The 27905-nt window shown below is 44.6% G+C and overlaps 1 protein-coding gene across 5 annotated transcripts in view; it reads right to left on the minus strand.

Moving 5' to 3' along the window:
• The window catches only part of LOC121553629 (girdin), an 80776-nt gene extending 56067 nt beyond the window's left edge, over positions 1-24709 (minus strand). For 4 of the 5 annotated variants that reach the window (XM_045213018.1, XM_045213017.1, XM_041866888.2 and 1 more), the window contains exons 1-3: positions 23868-24709; positions 23637-23737; positions 10397-10505 (exon numbers count right to left, since the gene is read on the minus strand). In XM_045213018.1, coding sequence (XP_045068953.1) covers positions 10397-10505; positions 23637-23737; positions 23868-23930 — 273 coding nt within the window. In that variant the 5' untranslated portion in view covers positions 23931-24709. The remainder of the gene's footprint in view (positions 1-10396; positions 10506-23636; positions 23738-23867) is intronic. The other variant, XM_045213016.1, reaches the window with a different exon arrangement.
• Positions 24710-27905: the final 3196 nt, after the last annotated feature.

Raw genomic sequence — 27905 nt, forward strand, 5'->3', positions numbered from 1 at the left:
TAGTATGGCGCCCTGCGGCTGCAGAGGGGGCTGCTGCTCATGCCCAAGATGGAGGCACCTCCACTGGCACAGGCTCGGCCCACACTCCCCTCCCGTAGGGTCTGGAACCTGCCCTACCACTCACAGAGACAGGCATCTTCTAGCAGTTGCCAACAGCGCCTCGCCCCTCTTACAAAATAAAGCTCTGTTCTCTCTACTTTAATCTAAATGAAGCTTGAATTGTGCTGCTCTTCCATGCATGCTCACTAAGACAACTTAAGTGTAAGTCGCTATGGATAAGTGCATCTGCTGAAGTGGCTGTAATGTCATGAGAACACTTACTATAGATAGAAACAGTGGTGTAGCTCAAGGTGCTAGAGTACCGAACTCTTGTCATCTTTGGCTAAATTAAAACACTTCTGTAGTAAAGCAGGTCATGGTGATGGATCACTTACTCTCAGTCAAAAATAGGCCTCTCTCTTGCATACAGTAGAAACCTAAACAACATAGGGTGCAGTTTGAGTGTTAACTGAGAGTACTCCAGGCCTGCCAGTTTGAGTGTTAACTGAGAGTACTCCAGGCCTGCCAGTTTGAGTGTTAACTGAGAGTACTCCAGGCCTGCCAGTTTGAGTGTTAACTGAGAGCACTCCAGGCCTGCCAGTTTGAGTGTTACCTGAGAGTACTCCAGGCCTGCCAGTTTGAGTGTTAACTGAGAGTACTCCAGGCCTGCCAGTTTGAGTGTTAACTGAGAGTACTCCAGGCCTGCCAGTTTGAGTGTTAACTGAGTGTACTCCAGCCATGCCAGTTTGAGTGTTAACTGAAGGGTACTCCAGGCCTGCCAGTTTGAGTGTTAACTGAAGGGTACTCCAGGCCTGCCAGTTTGAGTGTTAACTGAAGGGTACTCCAGGCCTGCCAGTTTGAGTGTTAACTGAAGGGTACTCCAGCCATGCCAGTTTGAGTGTTAACTGAAGGGTACTCCAGGCCTGCCAGTTTGAGTGTTAACTGAAGGGTACTCCAGGCCTGCCAGTTTGAGTGTTTACTGAGAGTACTCCAGGCCTGCCAGTTTGAGTGTTAACTGAGTGTACTCCAGCCATGCCAGTTTGAGTGTTAACTGAAGGGTACTCCAGGCCTGCCAGTTTGAGTGTTTACTGAGTTCTCCAGGCCTTTTAGAGATCTGGTGGTGCTCAACGAGGGGGGTTTGTTTAGAAGGAGGCGACAGAGGGGTGACTGCCCCAGTTATCAACCCGTGGACCAGTCAAACTAGAACACTCTCCAAGCTCTTCTGCTGCGTATAATTTAATTAAAACACTTCTTTCATTGGGCTATATATTAGGCTATATTAAGACAGGGTCAGTACTCATGATAGATCATACAATTATAATTTCCCTGAACACGGTGAGGTCACAGACCATCTCTTTTTAGAGGGATGAACATGATGCCATGAGCTGTAAAATCCAACTCTACTTAGCCATAAAAATCACATTCTCCATACAATCCTACGGTCTAGACTGGTCTATATATATATATATATATATATATATACACAGTGAGGGAAAAAAGTATTTGATCCCCTGCTGATTTTGTACGTTTGCCCACTGACAAAGACATGATCAGTCTATAATTTTATTGGTAGGTTTTTTTGAACAGTGAGAGACAGAATAACAAAAAAGAAATCCAGAAAACGCATGTCAAAAATGTTATAAATTGATTTGCATTTTAAAGAGGGAAATAAGTATTTGACCCCTCTGCAAAATATGACTTAGTACTTGGTGGAAAAACCCTTGTTGGCAATCAGAGGTCAGACGTTTCTTGTAGTTGGCCACCAGATTTGCACACATCTCAGGAGGGATTTTGTTCCACTCCTCTTTGCAGATCTTCTCCAAGTTATTAAGGTTTCGAGGCTGACGTTTGGCAACTCGAACCTTCAGCTCCCTCCACAGATTTTCTATGGGATTACGGTCTGGAGACTGGCTAGGCCACTCCAGGACCTTAATGTGCTTCTTCTTGAGCCACTCCTTTGTTGCCTTGGCCGTGTGTTTTGGGTCATTGTCATGCTGGAATACCCATCCACAACCCATTTTTCAATGCCCTGGCTGAGGGAAGGAGGTTCTCACCCAAGATTTGACGGTACATGGCCCCGTCCATCGTCCCTTTGATGTGGTGAAGTTGTCCTGTCCCCTTAGCAGAAAAACACCCACAAAGCATAATGTTTCCACCTCCATCTTTGACGGTGGGGATGGTGTTCTTGGGGTCAAAGGCAGCATTCCTCCTCCTCCAAACACGGCGAGTTGAGTTGATGCCAAAGAGCTCCATTTTGGTCTCATCTGACCACAACACTTTCACCCAGTTCTCCTCTGAATCATTCAGATGTTCATTGGCAAACTTCAGACGGCCCTGTATATGTGCTTTCTTGAGCAGGGGGACCTGGCGGGCGCTGCAGGATTTCAGTCCTTCACGGCGTAGTGTGTTACCAATTGTTTTCTTGGTGACTATGGTCCCAGCTGCCTTGAGATCATTGACAAGATCCTCCCGTGTAGTTCTGGGCTGATTCCTCACCGTTCTCATGATCATTGCAACTCCACAAGGTGAGATCTTGCATGGAGCTCCAGGCCGAGGGAGATTGACAGTCTATTGTGTTTCTTCCATTTGCGAATAATCACACCAACTGTTGTCACCTTCTCACCAATCTGCTTGGCGATTGTCTTGTAGCCCATTCCAGCCTTGTGTAGGTCTACAATCTTGTCCCTGACATCCTTGGAGAGCTCTTTGGTCTTGGCTATGGTGGCGAGTTTGGAATCTGATTGATTGATTGCTTCTGTGGACAGGTGTCTTTTATACAGGTAACAAACTGAGATTAGGAGCACTCCCTTTAAGAGCACTCCCTCGTTACCTGTATAAAAGACACATGGGAGCCAGAAATCTTTCTGATTGAGAGGGGTTCAAATATTTATTTCCCTCATTGAAATGCAAATCAATTTATAACATTTTTGACATGTGTTTTTCTGGATTTTTTTGTTGTTATTCTGTCTCTCACTGTTCAAATAAACCTACCATTAAAATGATAGACGGATCATTTCTTTGTCTGTGGGCAAACGTACAAAATCAGCAGGGGATCAAATACTTTTTTCCCCTCACTGTGTATATACAGTGGGGAGAACAAGTATTTGATACACTGCCGATTTTGCAGGTTTTCCTACTTACAAAGCATGCAGAGGTCTGTAATTTTTTATCATAGGTACACTTCAACTGTGAGAGACGGAATCTAAAACAAAAATCCAGAAAATCACATTGTATGATTTTTAAGTAATTAATTAGCATTTTATTGCATGACATAAGTATTTGATACATCAGAAAAGCAGAACTTAATATTTGGTACAGAAACCTTTGTTTGCAATTACAGAGATCATACGTTTCCTGTAGGTCTTGACCAGGTTTGCACACACTGCAGCAGGGATTTTGGCCCACTCCTCCATACAGACCTTCTCCAGATCCTTCAGGTTTCATGGCTGTCACTGGGCAATACAGACTTTCCGCTCCCTCCAAAGATTTTCTATTGGGTTCAGGTCTGGAGACTGGCTAGGCCACTCCAGGACCTTGAGATGCTTCTTACGGAGGCACTCCTTATTGCCCTGGCTGTGTGTTTCGGGGTCGTTGTCATGCTGGAAGACCCAGCCACGACCCATCTTCAATGCTCTTACTGAGGGAAGGAGGTTGTTGGCCAAGATCTCGCAATACATGGCCCCATCCATCCTCCCCTCAATACGGTGCAGTCGTCCTGTCCCCTTTGCAGAAAAGCATCCCCAAAGAATGACGTTTCCACCTCCATGCTTCACGGTTGGGATGGTGTTCTTGGGGTTGTACTCATCCTTCTTCTTCCTCCAAACACGGCGAGTGGAGTTTAGACCAAAAAGCTATATTTTTGTCTCATCAGACCACAAGACCTTCTCCCATTCTACCTCTGGATCATCCAGATGGTCATTGGCAAACTTCAGACGGGCCTGGACATGCACTGGCTTGAGCAGGGGGACCTTGCGTGCGCTGCAGGATTTTAATCCATGACGGCGTAGTGTGTTACTAATGGTTTTCTTTGAGACTGTGGTCCCAGCTCTCTTCAGGTCATTGACCAGGTCCTGCCGTGTAGTTTGGGGCTGATCCCTCACCTTCCTCATGATCATTGATGCCCCACGAGGTGAGATCTTGCATGGAGCCCCAGACCGAGGGTGATTGACCGTCATCTTGAACTTCTTCCCTTTTCTAATAATTGCGCCAACAGTTGTTGCCTTCTCACCAAGCTGCTTGCCTATTGCCCTGTAGCCCATCCCAGCCTTGTGCAGGTCTACACTTTTATCTCTGATGTCCTTACACAGCTCTCTGGTCTTGGCCATTGTGGAGAGGATGGAGTCTGTTTGATTGAGTGTGTGGACAGGTGTCTTTTATACAGGTAACGAGTTCAAACAGGTGCAGTTAATACAGGTAATGAGTGGAGAAAAGGAGGGCATCTTAAAGAAAAACTCACAGGTCTGTGAGAGCCGGAATTCTTACTGGTTGGTAGGTGATCAAATACTTTTGTCATGCAATAAAATGCAAATTAATTACTTAAAAATCATACAATGTGATTTTCTGGATTTTTGTTTTAGATACCGTCTCTCGCAGTTGAAGTGTACCTATGATAAAAATTACAGACCTCTACATGCTTTGTAAGTAGGAAAACCTGCAAAATCGGCAGTGTATCAAATACTTGTTCTCCCCACTGTATATATATATATCCCCAACGGCCTCACAGTGTTGTCCTGTGTTGCTTGTTTATTTTTCAGAGGCTATAAAGATATGATTGAAGCTAGATTCTACTTTCTTTACTGTGTTTTGGCATTGATATACACTGAAAAGTGTAGGCCTATAAGTCATGTCTGTTTTTGAGCTTGACGTGACGTGTGTGTATATACATACATACATACATACACACACGTCACGTCAAGCTCAAAAACAGACATGATTTATAGGCCTACACTTTTCAGTGTATATCACTGCCAAAACACAGTAAAGAAAGTAGAATCTAGCTTCAATCATATCTTTATGGCCTCAAAAATAAACAAGCAACCCAGGACAACACTGCGAGGCCGTTGGGGATGATGCGTGTTTACCAGCTATCGGCACAGCTCTGACATCAACAGTACATTTAGGCTTAGCATGTGAGATTAGCCCCAAGCCACAACTAGGCCTACATGCCCTAATAAACGGATTCGCTCATGTTTCAGATGCTATGTAAGAATTCACTTGCGGATTACGAGGTTCCCAAATGAAATAAATGTTGTGGATTGCCGATGATGGTGATGATTCAAAGAAAGAAAGATAACCTCCAGCTTGAAGCTTTCCCATAATAACACATATCACACACAAACATTCCTTTAAATCTTTCCATGATGAGGTCCAAGACAAAAACAACAACATCCACCCTAGGCTCTGCTCTAGCTATCTCAGCCCTCTGGCCCACAGTCTTTGTGTAGGTCAGCCAGCCTCAACCGAGAAGGGAACAGTCTCCCTGAGCCTCCAAAACAAGCTCCACTACTCTGGGGCTCAGAGTAGACACATGCATTAAAGCCTCATATGTGGAGGATTATTTAACGTTTGGATGATAGCAAAGATGATCCAGACTGTGAGTGTGCCTACCCCTCTACAATGGCTTCTAAACTGGGCATGGGGTGGGGGTGGGATCACATGATACATGAGGCTCAGTGCCCCGAGGACCAGGCCCTATGTCTGAATGGACCTCTGTTCCCCTTAACGCAGTGAAAACAGAGTGAGCTGCTGCCTTAGGACCACACCCCAAAGCAAAGCAGTGCTAAAGGGTGACATAACACAGCAAGTCCACTCTTCAATTCATATCGCTACTGAAAAGTGTAGGCCTATAAGTCATGTCTGTTTTTGAGCTTGACGTGATGCTATGCACATGGAAGTTGTTTGGCTGGCGAGAGCTCCAAACAGTTCTGTACTGAATGCATGCCAACCCGAGACCACCAAATTAAAATATGGTCTAACATTCATTTGGATTGAGTAACCAAGAACAGAGGCCTTAATAGGACTAATCGCAACAATACTGGCAAACCCCAAATGACTAAATATCATTACTAGGAAACTAAAAATGCAATAAATCCCAACATACTCTACACATTTTCGCTTAAAATGCAGCTTGGAATGTTTGTAAAATGACAAATTCCAGTGTGAAATAGAGTTAACGAGTTAGATCTCAAAACCCCCTTCTGGCCCGCCTCGGACTTGATGAATCACCAGGTAGCACTCAGTGACATGGTGAGGATCACAGCTTCACAGTGGAATTCAGTGGACTGTGAAGTACCTGTGAGCGATGCATCCACCAATGATTACCTCATGCCCTGATCCCAATGACCAAAGCCTAGCTGAAGATATGATGTACAGTTAAGTGATGAGGATCCTGAAAGAACATGACAAAGAATGTTAGCCTACTTCATAAATAAAAAGCGATGCAATTTTAAAGTGAAAATCTAGTGCACTCTTAGCATAATACTACAAAGTCACACCTAGGAAAGCGTTGGCTCTAATCAATCATTCCTTCTGACAGAAACAACTCCTGAGTATTACTCCTTCCTACAAAACACCACCGCAATACAGCGTCATACTGTAGTAACACCCTATCCATGCCAACAACAGAACTCTCAATATGCTATTACCTTCCTATTTCATCGCGTGACTAGTGCCTACACATATTTAAGCATCAGTGTGTCTAGACAGTCTATAAGTGCAATAGCAGAAACCTTGGGACACATGGTACATACATGAGGGCTGACACTGTAAAAAATATATGAAAGGCATTATTATGGAAATATAGGCCGGTCCACTTTAACAACCTCTGCACAAAGTCATTTTCCACTAGTCCCAGACACTGGTGAACTAATAGGATGGATATGGGGTGGGGGTAGTCCCAGAGGAGTGGAGGTCTCTAGCCTGACGCCTGAGCTCTGAAGAGGAGAGTTAATTAGTACGTTTGTTCAGTTGCAGGAGACTTTGAGCTGAGTCAGCACAATCAGTAACTCAATAATGTTCCTCCTACCCTGATATTAAAGAGTGAAGCTACACTGCAGAAGCTTGACAGACAAAGCAATGCCAAACTACACACACTAGTACATCACCACCATATCTGCTCCGCTTCCATGTGCTCACTATAGTATGATGCTGCCGTTAACTCCATTAAATAGAACCTACAGAATTGATAACATTTCCATCTGGAACGTGCAAGATTAAAATGGATGAATGAAAAAGCAGGAACATGAACAACTGGGACCACAGCAAAGAAAACCAAATACATTTTTTAAAAATGTGTCTTCAATAACCAAGCGCTTTTCTAGACTTTGAACAGCAGCAGAGGATGTGGGTGGTGAATGACTGGGACCTGGCCTGTTAATAATAATTAGGTGTGTGCTTATTTTGTCCTAATTCACGCATGTTCAAGTGTGTATTATGTGCATGTGTGAATTGGAAATGTGTTTTTTGCATATCCCAACTCCCCCTGAAACACCCTCGGAGAGAGGGGTCAAGGCCAGGGTCTGCAATTATCAACGTCGACCCTGGAGCAATTAGGGATAAGTGACTTGCTCAAGGTCACAGACAGATTTTTCACCTTGTCGGCTCGGGAATTCGATCTAGCGGACTTTCGGTTAATGGCCCAACGCTTTAACCGCTAGGCTACCTGCCACCCATCCACTAGCCTGGTTTAGATTCAAACAGGCCTGCAAGTCATAGAGGTTTATAACTAGCAGCACTGAAGAACCAGGGTGAACCTTAGTCGGGGCAGAGATAACAACTGAAGGCTGGATAGTAGGTAATCCAGAGCCTAGGAATAAGAAGTATGTGCTGAAGGAGGCTTCAAGTCAAGACCTCACTAACATCAAGGGGTCTGTTGACCGGCAATTGACCTTTAATCTGAGAGAATGACTTTGCACTCTGCTTCTAAACACATTATCCAAGATCGTAAGACTGAGCTGTTCCTTGTTTCAGTGGAGCAATTACTGGTGTTCACTAATCAGCTAAAAACCTCATTGCTGATGACCTACTGTAGGAAAGTCACAACAGAAAAAGAAGAAAAGCAAAGCAGAGTGTTTGCTGACAGCTGGTCCACTCCATCTTTTAGTCAAGTACTGTTGTCATTCACACCAAAGGCCGGCCATCCATCAAATCTCAACCCTTGATGAATGTGAATGAAGTAGTAATCAAGTGGATCTCAAACTGACAAGGCTCTGCTCATGTCTACTCCAACACCAAAACAACACCACAAGAATCACTGTTGTCCACACAAAGGGGAACAAGGCATTTCCAGTTAACTGGGTAGTTGTTTGTTGGTGGTAAAGCCTCTCAACGACCATTGAGAGACTTGCTACAAAAGGGCAGGAGGATCTAAATGGACACTGCGCTGACAATATATATATAATGAATCATGAGGTTAACACAAAAGGCAGGGAAGGCCAGGAAAAGACTGATGACACCCACCCTAGAAGCACAACACGTTCATTGTTTCATTGTGCTTTTGAGGCTACTGCTTCCAGCTTGCCATGGCCACTCAGAGTTGATGTTCTAACTTAACATTTTAGTCATTTAGCAGACGCTCTTATCCAGAGCGACTTACAGTAGTGAGTGGATACATTTTCATACTGGTCCCCTGTGGGAATCGAACCCACAACCCTGGCATTGCAAGCACCATGCTCTACCAACTGAGCCACACGGGACCACAAGCGGCTACTAAGGGTCTGAAGGCTCTTGGCTCTGTGACAGATCATTTGGAAATACATTTTGAGAGGGCCTAGCAGGGCTTTCTCAAGGCTAATGACCTGTCGATAAACAATGGCCCTGTTTTAATGAGATGTTCAAGGGATGTTTATATTGGATGTTCCAAGGAAATTGACATTCTTTCTACCCAAGTAGGTCTGTTAACCAAGCTGTGCCCAGAGCTTTGGCCATCATCCCACTCTTCAATATGGTATTTAGCAAATATTTGTCTTACCTTTTAACTCTGCACTGGTGGGAATGGGCTCGTAAGTAAGCATTTCAGTGTAGAGTCGACACCTGTGGTGTTCTGCGCATGTGACCAATACAATTTGATTTGATGATTTGATTTGTTGATGAAGGAATGAGACTGCATAGTAAGCGTTTCCCTGTTAGTCCACACCTGTCCTTTACGAAGCATGTGAGGAATAACATTTGATTTTATTTCAGTTGCTGCTATGATACATGCTGAGCTGCAGATGACTATAGGAAGACCAATGACGGCCGAATGGTGGGAACAGTCCCTGTCCATAGAGACATAGCCGTGGGAAATCCTCTCTTCACTGAGACTGTGATGCTTGATAACTTCCACACCTTCAGCTCCAAGCGTTCCTGCAGTTTATGTTGTGCATGCTGGTTCACGTACTTCCTGATTATCATTCTGAGTGCCAAGATGCACTGAGACGACCAATTATCTCTTCCAGCAGCAACGCCTTCAGCAGAAACATCAAATTATCATGGCTGAAATTCTTTTTTGCCCTCTATATGAAGTATTAAGTGTGTTCCCTCTCGGCTGCGAGGTTGGCAAAAGCTGCTGGACAGATGTGCTGACTGCTAGATAAGCTTTCCATGTAGGATGTTAAGACCAAAGCCCCTCCCCTCTGCAGTCATTATGTATACCAGATCTTGTCAGCAGGAAGCCCCCATCCCCTCTGTCCATCAGATTAATGGGAAGTCTCTCATTACTTGAGCAGAATCGAAATTATTAACTGTGCTCTGAGATTACTCTCACATGCAAGAACCTGATATGATCTAATGCAGTAAAAACATCAGCCGAGCAGCAAAACAGAGACAATACAGGCAGACAGCTTTTAAAAGTTACTACAGTGGGGAAGTAACTCCTTATTTTGTTTCCCTTTTAATACTGTTCAGAGCCTTCACAAAACTGAAGCCAAAATATATCCCAGATCTTCATTAGTCAAAGCGTGAGACGGAGAACCACATCAGTGTGTTGAGTTTCAGCTCCAAACCTTTCTAACGTGTCTGCATACAGCTCCCCTTCCATTTATAGAAGCCTCTGTGACATCTGGATGGAGGTCCCCGTCCCACTTCACACCAGCCACAGTCATCTTCAAATATGTGTGTTTATACTTATTTTCCAATGTGTGTGTATGTGTTTATAGGATAGTTTAAACTTAAGTGTGTGTGTGTGTGTGTGTGTGTGTGTACACAAGACAGTCTCCACTGAAACTTGTCTTGCTGACAAACCTCAGAGTAAAATACGTCATTGATCCCAAATAGCTAGGAGGCACATGGCTTTAACAGATCAGCACAATGAACCAGACCTCAGCACCAGATGCACTCTGTCATTTTTCCATTAGAGCTTCAGGGATCACTGTACACTCACCTGGTAATAGGACTTGATCTGTCGGATCAGGATGGAGAGGTTTTGTATGCGCAGTGTTGAGTCATTGTTCACTTTCTTGTTGGTTCTTTGAACAGTGGCTTTAGGATTTCTATTGGGAAGAAACAGATGAGAATAACAGCAGAGTTCAGACAAATCCATTTGTAACTGTAAATTGTCTGTCAGTCAGTCAAATGCTGCATTAGTAGTGCCGTGATAAGTGAGTCAATAACCAGGTTTCCATCCAACCTTTTTATGCAAGTATAAACGCAACAAGCAACAATTTCAAAGATTTTACTGAGTTATAGTTCATATAAGGAAATCAGTCACTTGAAAAATTCATTAGGCCCTAAACTATGGATTTCACATGACTGGGAATACAGACATGCATCTCTTGGTCACAGATACCTTAAAAAAAAGGTAGGGGCGTGGATCAGAAAAACCAGTCAGTATCTGGTGTGACCACCATTTGCCATATCTCCTTCGCATAGAGTTGATCAGGCTGTTGATTGTGGCCTGTAGAATGTTGTCCCACTCCTCTTCAATGGCTGTGCGAAGTTGCTGGATATTGGCGGGAACTGGAACACGCTGTCGTACACGTCAATCCAGAGCATCCCAAACATGCTCAATGGGTGACATGTCCAGTGAGTATTCAGGCCATAGAAGACTGGGACATTTTCAGCTTCCAGGAATTGTGTACAGATCCTTGCGACATGGGGCTGTGCATTATCATGCTGAAATATGAGGTGATGGCGGCGGATGAATGGCACGAGTGGCCTTTTATTATCCCCAGCACAAGGTGCACCTGTGTAATGATCATGCTGTTTAATCAGCTTCTTGATATGCCACACCTTTCAGGTGGATGGATTACAATGCAAAGGAAAAATGCTCACTAACAGGGACGTAAACAAATTTGTGCACATAATTTGAGAGAAACAAGCCTTTTGTGTTTATGGAAAATGTCTGTGATTTTTTTTTTCTCTGGTCATTAAACAACACTTTACATGTTGCGTTTATAATTTTGTTCAGTGTCATGACAGGCCTGATGGAAACAGAAAATGTTTCCGTAAACTTTCCAAATGTTGACAAAACAAAATACACTAGACAAGATTGGTTATTTTTGTGTTGGTAAAATGAATTATACAATAAATGCTTTTATGAGTAAATATTGATATATTAACCATCATATCGAAGTAAACTTGGAGTCACGTGATGACATTTTGTGTGGTCCTCCCACTACGACTCAGTTTATTAGGCTACAGATGAAATAAGTTATGATGAACTTCACAGGGTGGTGAAAGTGCAAGGTGATGAGCTTGATGATCCTTTCCAATAACTATTGAGGGTTTTATTCTGGTTACATGATAAATCGATGCTTGGCTTCCTATAGTCAGCTCTTTTGTCCATAATAATCTCATCATGTAGGCTTCACGTGCACTTTAGCCAACAGCGCACGTGCCAATCCCATGCCAATACCAGAGTGGGCACACTAGCTATATAACGCAACATTTTTTGTGAGAAAACCATCAGTATAGTTGAAAATGCAATGGAAACCCATAAAGAAAATTGGTATATGGGAGTTTAACCGCAAAATGCATTTGATCTGCAACAAGTCAATTTAATGGAAACATCTCTGGTGGGAAAATGTGCATATGGTTTATATGCAGATTTGAGAACGTTCGCATGAATATCTCACCAATTGGATGGAAACCTAGCTAGTGTTTAAAAAAAAAGACATTTCTCATGGTTATTTTGAGGACCCCAGTACTGACAGAGCTAGGTCTTAACTGTGTTGTTTGTCTCTGACAGTTTGCCACAAAAACAACTGAATTTATAACTTTGAGTCTAGTGTGAGGGAGACGGTGTTCTAGTTCAGTCAAGGAGCGCTATTGAGATGTGCTACCCTAAGGGCTAGCAATGTGACTGCTGATATCAGGAATGTCAACCTGCGTTAACAACAGACATACCAAACACACTGGCCCATTTTAAACCCACAATAAGATACTGATCTTTCATAGTGATTAACTGAACTCAGCTTCATCATATTAGCATATCAAAATCCCTCGAGAGTGAAGTTAACAGTAACACCTTTACTTAGTTGGTTTCCAATATACTAAGCTTTTACATGGGTATGGTTCTGATACTATCCTCAATGCACATGGCTGATAAAAAAAATGCCACACTTCAGGACAGTCTGGTTTTTCCTTGCTCGCTGAATGTGTGAAGAATGCATAAAATTCCAACAATCTGCCTTAAAAGGTAGGAAGCATGAGTTTTGCCTCACCAAAGTAACAGTGTGGTCAAATAATTAGTAATTTAGTTGTAGTCACAATCTGGTTACCTATAACTACAAACATAGTTGTGTTTTAGCGTTTATACACATTTAATAACTAATTTCTGGATATCTTCTAAACTACCCACAATGCACTATTTCTCAACATCATATGGAGAACCGGTGCTACCTAGCTAGTTCCAGCTGGCTAATGTTAGCTACTAGCCATGTACTATGTACATCCACAAAGAAGAAACCACATAAATCCATGTGAAAAACTGCAGATTGGAGTAAGGAAACCGTGTGCACGTCTACTGTATGCGGTGCTCATTTCACCCCGGAGGACTTCGATGGCTTAGTATAACCCATGGAAGGCAGGATTCGGAATGAGACTGACTGAAACAGGTGATGTGCCAAGCGTGAATGTGAAGCCTTCCTACCGACATTGCGAGTGTGATGGATATAAGCCGGGTAAATTCAATGTGGATTTACCTCACTATATCGCTATTGGATTAGCTGACTATCCCTCAGCCGGTGAAATGGCCTCTCCCTCTGAAGGCCTCTCCTTGGTTCTTCTTTGGTAGCTAACTCAGCCATCAAATCGGTAAGTCTCCGCTCTCTCTACTTGTTGTTGTGTTCTGTGGGTTCCTGCCTGTGCTAGACTAATTGTTCTCTGGCTTACTACTTACAGTGGGGGAAAAAAGTATTTAGTCAGCCACCAATTGTGCAAGTTCTCCCACTTAAAAAGATGAGAGAGGCCTGTAATTTTCATCATAGGTACACGTCAACTATGACAGACAAAATGAGAAAAAAATATCCAGAAAATCACATTGTAGGATTTTTAATGAATTTATTTGCAAATTATGGTGGAAAATAAGTATTTGGTCAATAACAAAAGTTTCTCAATACTTTGTTATATACCCTTTGTTGGCAATGACACAGGTCAAACGTTTTCTGTAAGTCTTCACAAGGTTTTCACACACTGTTGCTGGTATTTTGGCCCATTCCTCCATGCAGATCTCCTCTAGAGCAGTGATGTTTTGGGGCTGTTGCTGGGCAACACGGACTTTCAACTCCCTCCAAAGATTTTCTATGGGGTTGAGATCTGGAGACTGGCTAGGCCACTCCAGGACCTTGAAATGCTTCTTACGAAGCCACTCCTTCGTTGCCCGGGCGGTGTGTTTGGGATCATTGTCATGCTGAAAGACCCAGCCACGTTTCATCTTCAATGCCCTTGCTGATGGAAGGAGGTTTTCACTCAAAATCTCACGATACATGGCCCCATTCATTCTTTCCTTTACACGGATCAGTCGTCCTGGTCCCTTTGCAGCCCCAAAGCATGATGTTTCCAACCCCATACTTCACAGTAGGTATGGTGTTCTTTGGATGAAACTCAGCATTCTTTGTCCTCCAAACACGACGAGTTGAGTTTTTACCAAAAAGTTCTATTTTGGTTTCATCTGACCATATGACATTCTCCCAATCCTCTTCTGGATCATCCAAATGCACTCTAGCAAACTTCAGACGGGCCTGGACATGTACTGGCTTAAGCAGGGGGACACGTCTGGCACTGCAGGATTTGAGTCCCTGGCGGCGTAGTGTGTTACTGATGGTAGGCTTTGTTACTTTGGTCCCAGCTCTCTGCAGGTCATTCACTAGGTCCCCCCGTGTGGTTCTGGGATTTTTGCTCACCGTTCTTGTGATCATTTTGACCCCACGGGGTGAGATCTTGCGTGGAGCACCAGATCGAGGGAGATTATCAGTGGTCTTGTATGTCTTCCATTTCCTAATAATTGCTCCCACAGTTGATTTCTTCAAACCCAGCTGCTTACCTATTGCAGATTCAGTCTTCCCAGCCTGGTGCAGGTCTACAATTTTGTTTCTGGTGTCCTTTGACAGCTCTTTGGTCTTGGCCATAGTGGAGTTTGGAGTGTGACTGTTTGAGGTTGTGGACAGGTGTCTTTTATACTGATAACAAGTTCAAACAGGTGCCATTAATACAGGTAACAAGTGGAGGACAGAGGAGCCTCTTCAAGAAGAAGTTACAGGTCTGTGAGAGCCAGATATCTTGCTTGTTTGTAGGTGACCAAATACTTATTTTCCACCATAATTTGCAAATAAATTCATTAAGAATCCTACAATGTGATTTTCTGGATTTTTTTCTCTCAATTTGTCTGTCATAGTTGACGTGTACCTATGATAAAAATTACAGGCCTCTCTCATCTTTTTAAGTGGGAGAACTTGCACAATTGGTGGCTGACTAAATACTTTTTTCCCAAACCCACTACCTTGGCGTTACAAGCGCCGTGCTCTACCAGCTGAACTACAGAGGACCACAAGTCAGTTTGTAAAATGTCTGCCCTGCTAGAGCTGCCCCAGTCAACTGTAAGTGCTGTTATTGTGAAGTGGAAACGTCTAGGAGCTCGGCTCAGCCGCGAAGTGGTAGACAACACAAGCTCACAGAACAGGACCGCCGAGTGCTGAAGCTCGTAGCGCGCAAAAATCGTCTGTCCTCAGTTACAACACTCACTACCGAGTTCAAAACTGCCTCTGGAAGCAACGTCAGCACAATAACTGTTCGTCGGGAGCTCCATGAAATGGGTTTCCATGGCCGAGCAGCCGCACACAAGCCTAAGATCACCATGCACAATGCCAAGAGTTGGCTGGAGTGGTGTAAAGCTCGCCGCCATTGGACTCTGGAGCAGTGGAAACACGTTCTCTGGCGTGATGAATCATGCATCACCATCTGGCAGTCCGACAGACAAATCTGGGTTTGGCGGATGCCAGGAGAATGCTACCTGCCCCAATGCATAGTGCCAACTGTAAAGTTTAATGGTCTGGGGCTTTTTTTCATGGTTTCATGGTTCGGGCTAGGCCCCTTAGTTCCAGTGAAGGGAAATCTTAACGCTACAGCATACAATTACATTCTAGACGATTCTGTGCTTCCAACTTTGTGGCAACAGTTTGGGGAAGGCCCTTTCCTGTTTCAGCATGACAATGCCCCCATGCACAAAGCGAGGTCCATACAGAAATCAGTGTGGAAGAACTTGACTGGCCTGCACAGAGCCCTGACCTCAACCCCATCGAACACCTTTGGAATGAATTGGAACGCTGACTGCGAGCCAGGCCTAATCGCCCAACATCAGTGCCCGACCTCACTAATGCTCCTGGCTGAATGGAAGCAAGTCCCCGCAGCAATGTTCCAACATCTAGTGGAAAGCCTTCCCAGAAGAGTGGAGGCTGTTATAGCAGCAAAGGGGGGACCAACTCCATATTAATGCCCATGATTTTGGAAGAGATGTTCGTGTAGTGTACCTGAAATTCAATAAAGTGGTATCGAATTGAACACTAACAAGACAAAAGCATAGGAATGTAACCTCATCTGTCCTCACAGAACATATGACCTAACAAACCATCAAAGTTGACCCCATTTCTGAGTCTCTCCTTTCATCTACTGTCTGTCAGTTCAGACCTGTTCTTTGATGATCATCAACCAAAGGTTTTGGACCAACATGTTTTACAAGCTCTGAGAGATTCAGACATGCAGGCCTCCACTGGGCTCCTTCACTGGTCAGATGTCTCTGGATACTCTTCTCTGACCTAATTTCTCACTGAAGCCCATCTGATGGCGCATCCATGCAGCGCTGCACTGATCTACTGGTCTGGTCTGGAGATCTTAAAGCTTTGCTGATAAAGACTACGGATGTCCCAATGCTGGAGGACGGCACCATTATTCTTTATGATAACAAAATATCTCATTAGTTGCATGGCCATTTAACCCTTCATGGCATGGTCATTACATCTATAGTAAACACGGTTGTGTGTTTACATGTGTGTGTTTGTGTGCATGTACGCGTGAGTACACACCTGCGATCCAAACTTTTTGCATTGATGTCTAACACAACCTCATGTGTATATGGCTGATTTCAAATTAACCTTGCCACAATTTATTCCCTCACCTTTAACTCTGTTCTAGATCATTTCATGAAAGCCCACTCTACTCAGTAAGGGATAAAACAGTCTTTAAAAGAGCCTCAGTCATAATACCCATGATGGAAAAAATAGGCCCGTTGCCAAGCAATTAAACAACAGAGTTTCCAGCGTCTTCCTAAAATCCCCTGTGTTGATAAGGCTTAGCAGTAGGCCTAGAAAAAAATAAAAGGCCCACTTCATAAGACCAGGGAGCTATCATTGAACTATGAACTCAGCTAAATAAAAAATGACAAAGATGATGATTTTTTATGAAAGCAACCATCCCCTGAGAACTGAATCGTCTATACAGCGGATATGTTAAGAGGCCTTTTGATCAGCTGTGCTCCCACACACACTGCCGCCTCAGTCTTGCAAATCAGAAAGACAGGGTCCTCTTTAACAGTGCTCTGAATGGCACTGGCCACGTGACCCCGCTGCTCATTCAGAGCCCTCTAGAGGAACCCAGTGGGGGGGTCGTCTTAACCCCTTAATTAAATAGCATGGCGGGAGCTGTAATCCTGTCAGGCCGAGCTCTGGCTGCACAGAGAGGAAGCTGGGGAATGAGGATGCTAATTTAGTAACTCACATCTCTATACATCACAGGGCCAGAAACACACAGCCAATTCAATGTGCCATGAAAACACAATCACAATCCTGCCACAGCTTAGTTTTTTTGGGCTGAGGCCCCCCTTGCCCCCCCACCCCCTCATTGGACAACATCACCCCCAGTGTTACTGGCTGCAGGCGCCTGAATGGGGCCCTTTGTGAGGTCTACAAAACCCAAATACTGTACCACACTGATTAAATAGGCTTTGAAAAACGGGGAGTCAATGCACAAGTCAATAGTCAATGCAGAGCACAATACTGCCCGGGGGGATCCTGCGTGCGTTACGCTGGGGAGTAACCTACTTCTGTCACGCTGCATCAAAGTCAGTGGGGGCAGAGGCTAGAGCAGTCAGTGGGGGCAGAGGGTAGAGCAGTCAGTGGGGGCAGAGGGTAGAGCAGTCAGTAGGGGCAGAGGGTAGAGCAGTCAGTGGGGGCAGAGGGTAGAGCAGTCAGTAGGGGCAGAGGGTAGAGCATTCAGTGGGGGTAGAGGGTAGAGCATTCAGTGGGGGCAGAGGGTAGAGCAGTCAGTGTGGGCAGAGGGTAGAGCATTCAGTGGGGGCAGAGGGTAGAGCATTCAGTGGGGGCAGAGGGTAGAGCAGTCAGTGGGGGCAGAGGGTAGAGCAGTCAGTGGGGGCAGAGGGTAGAGCATTCAGTGGGGGCAGAGGGTAGAGCAGTCAGTGGGGGCAGAGGGTAGAGCATTCAGTGGGGGCAGAGGGTAGAGCAGTCAGTGGGGGCAGAGGGTAGAGCATTCAGTGGGGGCAGAGGGTAGAGCAGTCAGTGGGGGCAGAGGGTAGAGCAGTCAGTGGGGGCAGAGGGTAGAGCAGGGGCCAGCTGCCCAGCACGAGGAGATGATAGAGCCAGTGAGCCTCTCAGTCCAAACTAGGGTTGGGCGGTATCCAGATTTTCATACCGTTTCTGTACCGTACCGGGGTATACCGTATTACAGGAAGTTCACACAAAAAGGGTGCTATTTCAACAACAAAAAATACACACAATTTAGGGAACAGGGATCTTGACACAGGAGGGAATTGAATGTCTGTTGTAACCAATAAACTTGATCTTGACATCTAGCCACTTAGCTAGCAACAACAACGGTATTGAAAATTATACCCTCTGTATTTCGAAATACCCCGGCATACCGCCCAAGCCTAGTTCAAACACACTAGGGGAGGAGTTACGACTTCCCAGCCACATGGATGGCTAACTAGGTGAATTACCAGAGAGGAATGTGGATGATGACTTTAGAAAAAAGTATCACTGTGGTGAGGCTGTGTTCAGTACTATGCAGGCAGGAAGACAGTAAAGCAGAATCATAGTGTGTGTGTGTGAGAGAGAGAGAGAGAGCGAGAGATGGAGCTGCTGTAGTGCTTCCACATCGTTTCATGTTCATGTATGTGCATTTCTTTTGTCAGCTCTCAGCCCCTTAAAGACAGCACCGGTATCACGGCAATCTACTGTAATATACTCTCTCTACAGGAGAGCACATACATGGTATATAATCCAGGGAGAGGGAACAGCAGCAGTAGGTACTGTGGCTCAGCCTTATTTTCTTGGTCTTGTGCTCTAATGGATAGTTCAGTTCTCTATGGAGCTTAGTGTCGTTGCTGTACATTTCCATGGGGCCTTTCCTATTCCTGTGAGTCTCTGCATGGCCTTGTTAAAAGCAGAAGCCTTTCAAGATCACGACAGCTGTTTCCTGCATGTCTGACTCACAGGGCTTTTTACAGCTCAACATCCCCCTTCAATAGTCTAATGACATCAGACATGTCCACTGTTTGCGTGACCATTCAAAGACTGAACAACCAGCTCTGTTGTGTTCACACCAACCATAGGTAGAGAGATAGGGAGATATGTCTAGGTTCAGGCAGCTAGATGCAAGTAGGCTAGGAAGAGAGGGAGATGCGATGCAGGGAGGATGGTTATTAATGGCTGGTCTGTGGCAAATAACAGCCAAGCAAAATGGTGGAGGATTCAGCCCCCTCTCCCTCTCCTCTGTCTGACTGGCTGGCTGTCTGTTTATCTGGCTGGCTGTCACTGGTAGCCTACGACTGAAGCATTTGATCTCCAAGGATAAAGAACCCAGCTGTGGGGAATTCAGCAAGAATGCAAATGATGCCCCTTCTACCGAAGCAGGAGAGAGAACAAAAGGAAGAGGCGTGCTGCTCAGTGAAAACACATGGTGAGAGCGTACAGAGAGGCGTGCTGTGTCTGGTTCAGCAGTGTGCAGAGAGGTGGTGGTGCTGACGCTGTCCCGTCTCATAACCGGTTTTTCCGGTTGAAACAAACCCCGTTGGGGTGTGAATTGGGGGGCTGCTGGAGATTTTAATCCTATCTGGATTAAGATAATGAAACTGTTGTCGTTCAACAGATATCTTATCTTCCTCTAAACTGCTGCGTCGCTGTGTTAAGTGGCCATGTCGGGTTGGGAGTGGGCCGCGCTGGTCGATGCTTTTGTCCTGACGGAGGTGTTGAGAGAGGGGCTCAGGAACACAGGCAGGGTGGTTTCCTTACAGCTGCTGCACGGCTTCAAGTGGAATTCACGTGTGTGTGTCACACATGCTCAGTAGTCTCATTGATCTTAGCTTCATGGACTTTTAGGTGATTGCATTTGAACACTCCAAACGAGCTTCAATGCCATACAACAATCCTTCAGTAGCCTTCAACTGCTCTTAAACACTAGTAAAACTAAATGCATGCTTTTCAATCGAACGCTGCTAGCACCCGCCCACCCGACTAGAATCACCACTCTCGACGGGTCTGACCTAGAGTATGTGGACAACTACAAATATCTAGGTGTCTGGTTAGACTGTAAACTCAACTTCCAGACTCACATAAAGAATCTCCAATCCAAAGTTAAATCTAGAATCGGCTTCCTATTTCGCAACAAAGCCTCCTTCACTCATGCTGCCAAACATGCCCTCGTAAAACTGACTATCCTACCGATCCTTGACTTCGGCGATGTCATTTACAAAATAGCCTCCAACACTCTACTCAGCAAATTGGATGTAGTCTATCACAGTGCCATCCGTTTTGTCTCCAAAGCCCCATACACTACCCACCACTGTGACCTGTACGCTCTTGTTGGCTGGTCCTCACTACATGTCCGTCGTCAAACCCACTGGCTCCAGGCCATCTATAAATCACTGCTAGGCAAATCCCCGCCTTATCTTAGCTCATTGGTCACCATAGCAGCACCCACCCGTAGTCTGCGCTCCAGCAGGTATATCTCACTGGTCATTCCCAAAGCCAACACCTCCTTTGGCCGCCATTCCTTCCAGTTCTCTGCTGCCAATGACTGGAACGAATTGCAAAAATCTCTGAAGCTGGAGACTCTTATCTCCCTCAATAACTTTAAGCATCAGTTGTCAGAGCACCTTACCGATCACTGCACCTGTACACAGCCCATCTGAAATTAGCCCACCCAACTACCTCATCCCTATATTGTTATTTATTTTGCTCTTTTGCACCCCAGTATCTCTATTTGCACATAATCTCTTGCACATCTAGCATTCCAGTGTTAATACTATTGTAATTATTCTGCACTATAGCCTATTTATTGCCTTACCTCCATAACTTGCTACATTTGCACACACTGTATATATATTTTCTGTTGTATTTCTGACTTTATGTTTTTTTACCCCATATGTAACTCTGTGTTGTTTTTATTGCACTACTTTGCTTTATCTTGGCCAGGTCGCAGTTGTAAATGAGAACCTGTTCTCAACTGGCTTACCTGGTTAAATAAAGGTGAAATAAAAAAATAAAAATAAAACACTGAAGTGGAAAATAGGAACTAACAACATCACTTCCTGAATGAGGGACTAGTGGGATGTAGTAGAAATCTAGCTTCAAGCTCTGAATTGGCCACAATTTGACCTTGAGGTCAACCAATGCAGACACTATGAAAATGCAGCCAGTCACCTTATTCCAAATGTTGACCTGAACCATTGTAATTTATTATGCCTGTACAACCAGGAAAAAAACATGTTTTTTTACCATTGTAATGAGAAGAGGGAAATGCCACTTCTTTGTCCAGTCTGTGCTCCACCCAAACAGGTCGCTGAAGGGTGGTCTAATAGGCTGGGCAGTAGTGACTGAGGGGCAGAACAGTGACACCGTGCCATCTGTGCCTCCAACTAGCAGTTAGATTATCCAGCCAGGCCGCTGTGCTTCCTGGACAACTGACGTCTGCCTGCCTGCCTCCCTGTCAACAGCTTGCAGAGAGAGCTATTACAAAATAACATACTACTACATACAGCTGCTTAAATCATTTGGATACCCATTCTGTGTACAGTAGGTGATGAATCACACACATACATTATTCAACATGGGATGCTTCAAATGGTAGTAAGGCAAACTCAGAATTTGGACAACAATCACTGCAACTTGTCTTATGTTAATTTTATGCAGTACATGATGCATCCTCTACTTCAAAGCTTGCGAAGCTAAAAGTATACACAGCCCTGTGCTAGAAGGATGATTGCTGTATGCCTTGTAGAAGTGTATTTTTAAATGGATAGTTTTAATCTCCTCTTGATAATGGCTGCTCATGGAAAAGACTGAGCCCCCCTTTACGAGGCTAATTGATCACAGGCAGGTCAATACAAAGTATGCCTACCATTACGCCCACAATAACAGCACTCTGCAGGAGTTTCAACACAGACACGGGCAGTGAGAGGGCGGCTTGTTGGGCGAAGCCATTAGCTTTGCAAACTGCTGGGTGGTTAATAATTTTCATCACTTAATGCACTCTGCTCCGCATGTGTTCCAAATTCAGCATCATTGCAGACATCACATTTGGTAGCGATGACCTGTTGAACAAGCTGAAGCCATATGAGCTGAACCAAATCAACCAGTAACATGTTTAACATTAACTAAATCTACTCTCACAACAACTCTTTTGTACAACTAAATAGACCACTGGAGGCCTGCATTTTGATATGGCCAAATCAAATAAATCACAGAACATGCAGGACTAAAATAAATTAATCCAACACAAGGTAAATGTTTACCAGTGAAATATTATATTTAAATGAGCCAATGTATGATGAAACTGTTGTAACTAAACATGTAGCCTTCATAAACTGAGACAAAGACCTGATTCACAACAGCCTCTGACAATGTGCCCTCTGTGTGAGAGTCTTGCTGGGCAGACTAGTGCCAACAGCTGGCCAAAAATTGACTACACACACAGCTAGGAGCTAGGATGAAGTGACTGGCCCGCCCCAACATCCTGCTGACCAACAAGCAGAGCTGAACTAGGGTTCATTATAATTGAAAACGGTTCTTGAGCTGAGAATCAACTATTCCAAATAGGAGGCTTGACTTATTCTATTGGCAATTGTAAACTAGGCCTACCGGTATGATGACTGGGGTAATGGAAATGACTACAGCACCAAATTTGCTGAAACAGACCTGAGTAGGGTTTGCAAGGTCATTGGCAACCCAGTAAGACTAGAGAGCCTAGGACGGTGTTGCCAAGGCAGCATGAGGACAGCTAGTAGTAGGCCCACCTGGAAACCGTGAGATAATTGGCACAGTAGAGCTTAGACCTGTTAATAGAATGTGTGATAAGTAACAAGCTCACAGTGAGCGAAGAGAGAAAGTGCTCGACAATAACACAAAGGAAATTAATGTAATGTCTGCCTTTTGAAGTCAAAGGGTGATAATGTTCATAATAAGAAATAACTGTCAGATAAGGCACTGGTTAACTGGATTAGTGGCGTCATTGTTATTCTATTCTATTAATATGCCAAAATTCACAAACTGCATCATGCAAACCTAGCCCAGACAAAAGCATGGGTGGAAACCGCCTTCTTTTGTATAGTGCGTGTCAGTGGTCATGGCAGAGATTGACGGATTCCTCATTTTGAATCCTCTTCAAGGGGTAGGCTGGGTGAGTGAGGCAGAATAGCCGCCCTCCGTACAATTCTAGCAGGCAAGAAGAGCACGCGCCAGGGAGTCTTCCAGGAGCCTGCAGATGACACTTCACGTTCTGACATTTTTTTTGTGACTGACCGCTCGAGTGGAAGATAAACTGCTGCCGACTCGAGCCATCAATACAGAACTCGAGGTGGTGGAACTGACTGCATAAAAATACCTACAATTCACAAATTAAATTCTGATTACACCTCATCCTAGCATCGTTGGCTGACATATTTCACTAGTGAAATGTATCATTCTGTGGAATTAATAAAAATATTGTTTGAATTTAAGTCCTGAATTTGTGTCAAGAATCATGAATGTGTGCATGGGTGTTTGCGTCCACTGTAACCTACAGTGCAGGGCGAATGTTGATGATGACCAATGAATCAGAGAAGCATGCGTGGCCATTAATTCATTGATTCTTGTGGAGAGAGAGAACCCATAAAAGACAAATAGGCTACTACTTACATCTCAAGCATGATCTCATTTAAATAAATGCCATCCACTAATTCAATGTATTCCGATAGTTTGGTGCCATCGTTTCCAGATGAATGCCCAGCCGCCTTAACCTGAAAAATAGGACAATACCCCAAACCTGTCAGCAAAACCAAATCACTTGTTAACATAGCATTTATTTTGGATACCCAGCTTAATTAGGAAGCTCAAATTCCCTAAGAATAGTTTATTAGGGTGCCTTACCCAGGCGACCAAAGGCGTGAGCAGAAATTGCTCCAGCAACGGCGTAAAAACCTCGCTTCCCATTTCCTTGTGGTTGACAGCGACAATTCCAGAGAGTATGTATTAAACTGTATTTCTCCTTGTCGGGGAATTTTCTCAGCGTCGCCTTTCACCCCTCTGAACACGACCTTAATTTAGACGCCGTTCATGTGGTTGATTTAATTAAACAGACACTCATTTCGCCGATGAAAAACAAATGTCCATAGACGTCCGGTTTTGATCAAAAATTATATTATTCCACAATTCTCGGACCAGTAGCTACCCTAGATTATGTCTTGCTACTTACTTACTACCCTCCTTTGGATAGGACAAGGAATCCATCAAAAACATTTAACCATTGAATCTCATCTAGCCTGTGCATGTAAAGGCAGCTGACCTACCTACAACTAAATAATGTGCTAAACTAAGACATTAGACCTGTACTGGTAGGCTAATAATTATGAAAACGGTCCATGAAACAAAAATCTAACGTTGAAGGATGACGAAGCACAGAGCTATAAACATTAACTGGTTTCCTCCAATGGACGTCGAGTTAGAATATTCTGTTTTAAAAAAAGATATATATATATATGCTTTTCCCATCACGTTCCTTTTAGTCTTGAAGGTTGCATTTTCCCCCCGCATAAAGCCAACGATTGTTCCAATTATATAAATGGCAGAGATGTCTTTCTTCTATCATTTAGTCACTTGGCTGGAAAATGGGAATAACGGCTGCATAACCTACTACTGAGTCTGACTTGAGTCCACTGATGGAGCTCTGCGCTAGACGAAGTATCGCCTCCCTCGACTCCGTTTCCATTCCAAACCTACTCGTTCACTCGTAGAGGACGTGTCTTCTTCCGCCAAAATCAAATGCGCTCAAGAAAATAGGGCGCCATCACGTTGTCACAGATAGAACAATGAGCTAGTTAGTTCTTTGACGTTGTCATGAACATTTCCACATCCACATGAAATGGACTATCTTGTATGTAGACATAAAGACTACATTATCAGGGCATAACCTCAAATGTCTTATGTTAGGTTGATTCACATTTTATGTGTCAGCTTTGTCAATGAATATAGGCAAAGTGAGTGTGTCACATTGTGTGCAGCCTATGTAGGTTATGGATAGTAATATGATAAATGATCTCAAACAAGACTAGAAAAAGCATTAGTGTTAACACATATTGACCAATAAGAATGTCCAGACAAGGAATGAAAGAAAAAAGAAATAGCTGCCTAGCAGTGACTAATTATTCATTGAACTGACAATGGTTGAAGGCATTTCAGTGACACCTTGTGGATATCATACAAAATGTGCACAATGCCGAGGTGTAAATCTAAGGTTTGTCCCATACATAGCCTGCAACATGTAAGACTACATGCAATTCCCCACTGCAACTTTAGTAACAAAATCTAGGGACAGCACAGCAGCACACCCTATGCAACTCTACACATCAACTAGCCACCAGATTCCAACCCTACCATTACACTTGTTTACACTGAGCTGCACTGGGGTTGGAATGCAATCATGATTAGATTAAGACACTGCGAGATATGGGTCAGATATCTCGCACCAGCTCTGCAGTGTATAATAGCTGATTTATGGTTGATCAGGCATTGCTTGATCCGGCAATGCGGTCCGGAGGCTCCATACGGAGGGTGTGACATAATTACGGAGCCTCCGGAGGCTTGCAGAGGACAAATCGAGCTCCATACGGCGATGCCGAGCACCTCCCAAATTTTTTAACAATGCGGAGGGCTCCGTATAGCTCCGCATTGACATGATTAGTTGATGGTAGGTGGAGGCGGTAGGTATTTATAAACACAAACTCACTTCCTTGACAACTTCCTTCACAACAGCTCTGCTCAACAGCTCTGCTCCGCGAAACGCAAGAAGTATGAATGCCCTGACTTCTGCAGAGGCCGTATCGCCGTAAATGCTGTACGGCCAATGCAGACATTGGATTGACCATGCAGAGTATTTTACTCTAACCATGATTGTGTTCTGACCCCAGTGCATCTCAGTGTAAACAAGCGTAACGGTAGGGTTGGAATCTGCTGGCTACCCATCAACCATCATGACCAATTGACCAGATCTCAGTTGCACTTGAGGGAAACTAGCATACCTATAACTGAGATAGACATGGTCTGCCTTGAAACAATGAAAAAAAACTGATAGCAACACAGTCAGAATAGAATAGATACATTCTAATCAGATAGTTATTTAATTATATAGCTATATGTTATTGATCAAAAGCATAGAATACAGTTTTCTTCCATTTGTGCCATGCCAGTACACATATAATTTATCCTGAAACACACACAACCCTTTGATTAACCTATTTGAAATGCACTGATTTGTAGGTCCCGGAAATTGATATTGGATTTTTACTTACACTGTTATCAACCTGTAATTACAAACCTAATAGTCTGAACTGTGTCAGCAGTTAGGAGGCATATTTTGAGTCCAGCCCAAAATCACTAACCCCAAGAGATAAGCCTCAATCAACCTAACTGATTAATTAGTCTGTCTGAATAAATCAGGAGAGGGAAATGCCACCAAAAAGGCAATTAAAACCCAATCATTGACATGGAAATGGGTCTGAGGGCTTAGCTAAAATCAATGTATAGAAGCACATCACTTTCCCTGATAGAATTACTTGAGGTGATTCATCAGTCTGCTGAGATAAGGAAGGAGAGCTTCTGAACTCATTTGAATAACTCCAACAACCTTAGGCACCTCCTCACTCACAGTCTAGACTAATCATTACCCTATTGGTGTCACCTGTGTCTTCCTGTTCACCTGTGTATTTATGCCCTCACTTCCCTGTGTTCCCTTGCTCTGTTTTCTCTGCTAGTTCTCAATGCCAAACAGTATTAATCAGTGTCTGATCGCGAGACGTATGAACTGGTACTTGAGAAGTGTTCTCCCTGTTTCATTGTTGTTTTCAGGCGTAGTTAGTATTTCGTATGTTTGCTGTCAGCCTGTTTTTGGAGACCAATTTGCTCCTCCTTTATTTTTTAGTGACAAGTCCGTTATTTTGTATCCTGGTTTTGGGACCACCAGTAAAGATCCTTGTTTCACCATCTCTGCCTACTGCCTACTGTCTATCCTGCACCACACCTGGGTCACACCTCACACCAACCCTTACAGAAAACAGAGCCAATATGGACCCAGCGGAGGCAGCACAGTATCGTAGCGCATTGGCAACGCAGGGCGCTATGCTGAACCAGCACGACTGCAGCCTGCAGCAGATCACAGAGAATCTCCGCCAGCTGACGATTGCCGTGCAGAGCCGGGTGGACACCCGACCAGCCCCGGCAGCCGGCGGAGCGGATGCCGCGGCAGCTGCGTCTCCAGTCTTGCCTGCGACATCGCGAGAACCCCATCTACCACCTCCGGAGAGGTACGACGGACGTCCAGAGGGCTTCAGGGAATTCCTCACCCAGTGTTCCCTGGTATTCAGCCTACAACCCTCCTTCTTCCCGACGGAGCAGAGCCGGGTGGCCTACATTATCACTCTGTTGACGGGTCTGGCCCTTTCCTGGGCTACCGCGGAGTGGGAGAGCCAAACTCCAGCATGCTCCGACTCCTACCAATTCAACCGGGAGCTACGCAAGGTGCTCGACACTTCTCGGGTGGTGTCAGGGTACAAGGCCGGGAGGCGGCTCACGGCATGTCGGCAGGGTGACTGTTCGGTGGCGGGTTACTCCGTGGAGTTCCGGACCCGGGCTCGAGAGGCAGGATGGGAGGAGGCCGCCCTGGTCGTCCTTTACGCACAGGGGCTATCGGAGGGGATTAAGGACGAACTCTCCTTCAGGGAGCTGCCTGAGCGCTGGACGGCCTCGTTGACCTCTCGGTGCGGGTAGACAATCGGCGTCGTGAGAGGGTGCACGAGAGAGGGATGACGCAAGGCGCGCTTGTCGAGGATGGAGAAGCAAAGACGTCTGTGCCAGGGACGTTGCCTGTACTGCGGCCAGGCAGGTTACCACTGCGACTCGTGCCCGGAGAAGCTG

Source organism: Coregonus clupeaformis, unplaced genomic scaffold, assembly GCF_020615455.1.
Source record: "Coregonus clupeaformis isolate EN_2021a unplaced genomic scaffold, ASM2061545v1 scaf0072, whole genome shotgun sequence".
Lineage (NCBI taxonomy): Eukaryota > Metazoa > Chordata > Actinopteri > Salmoniformes > Salmonidae > Coregonus > Coregonus clupeaformis.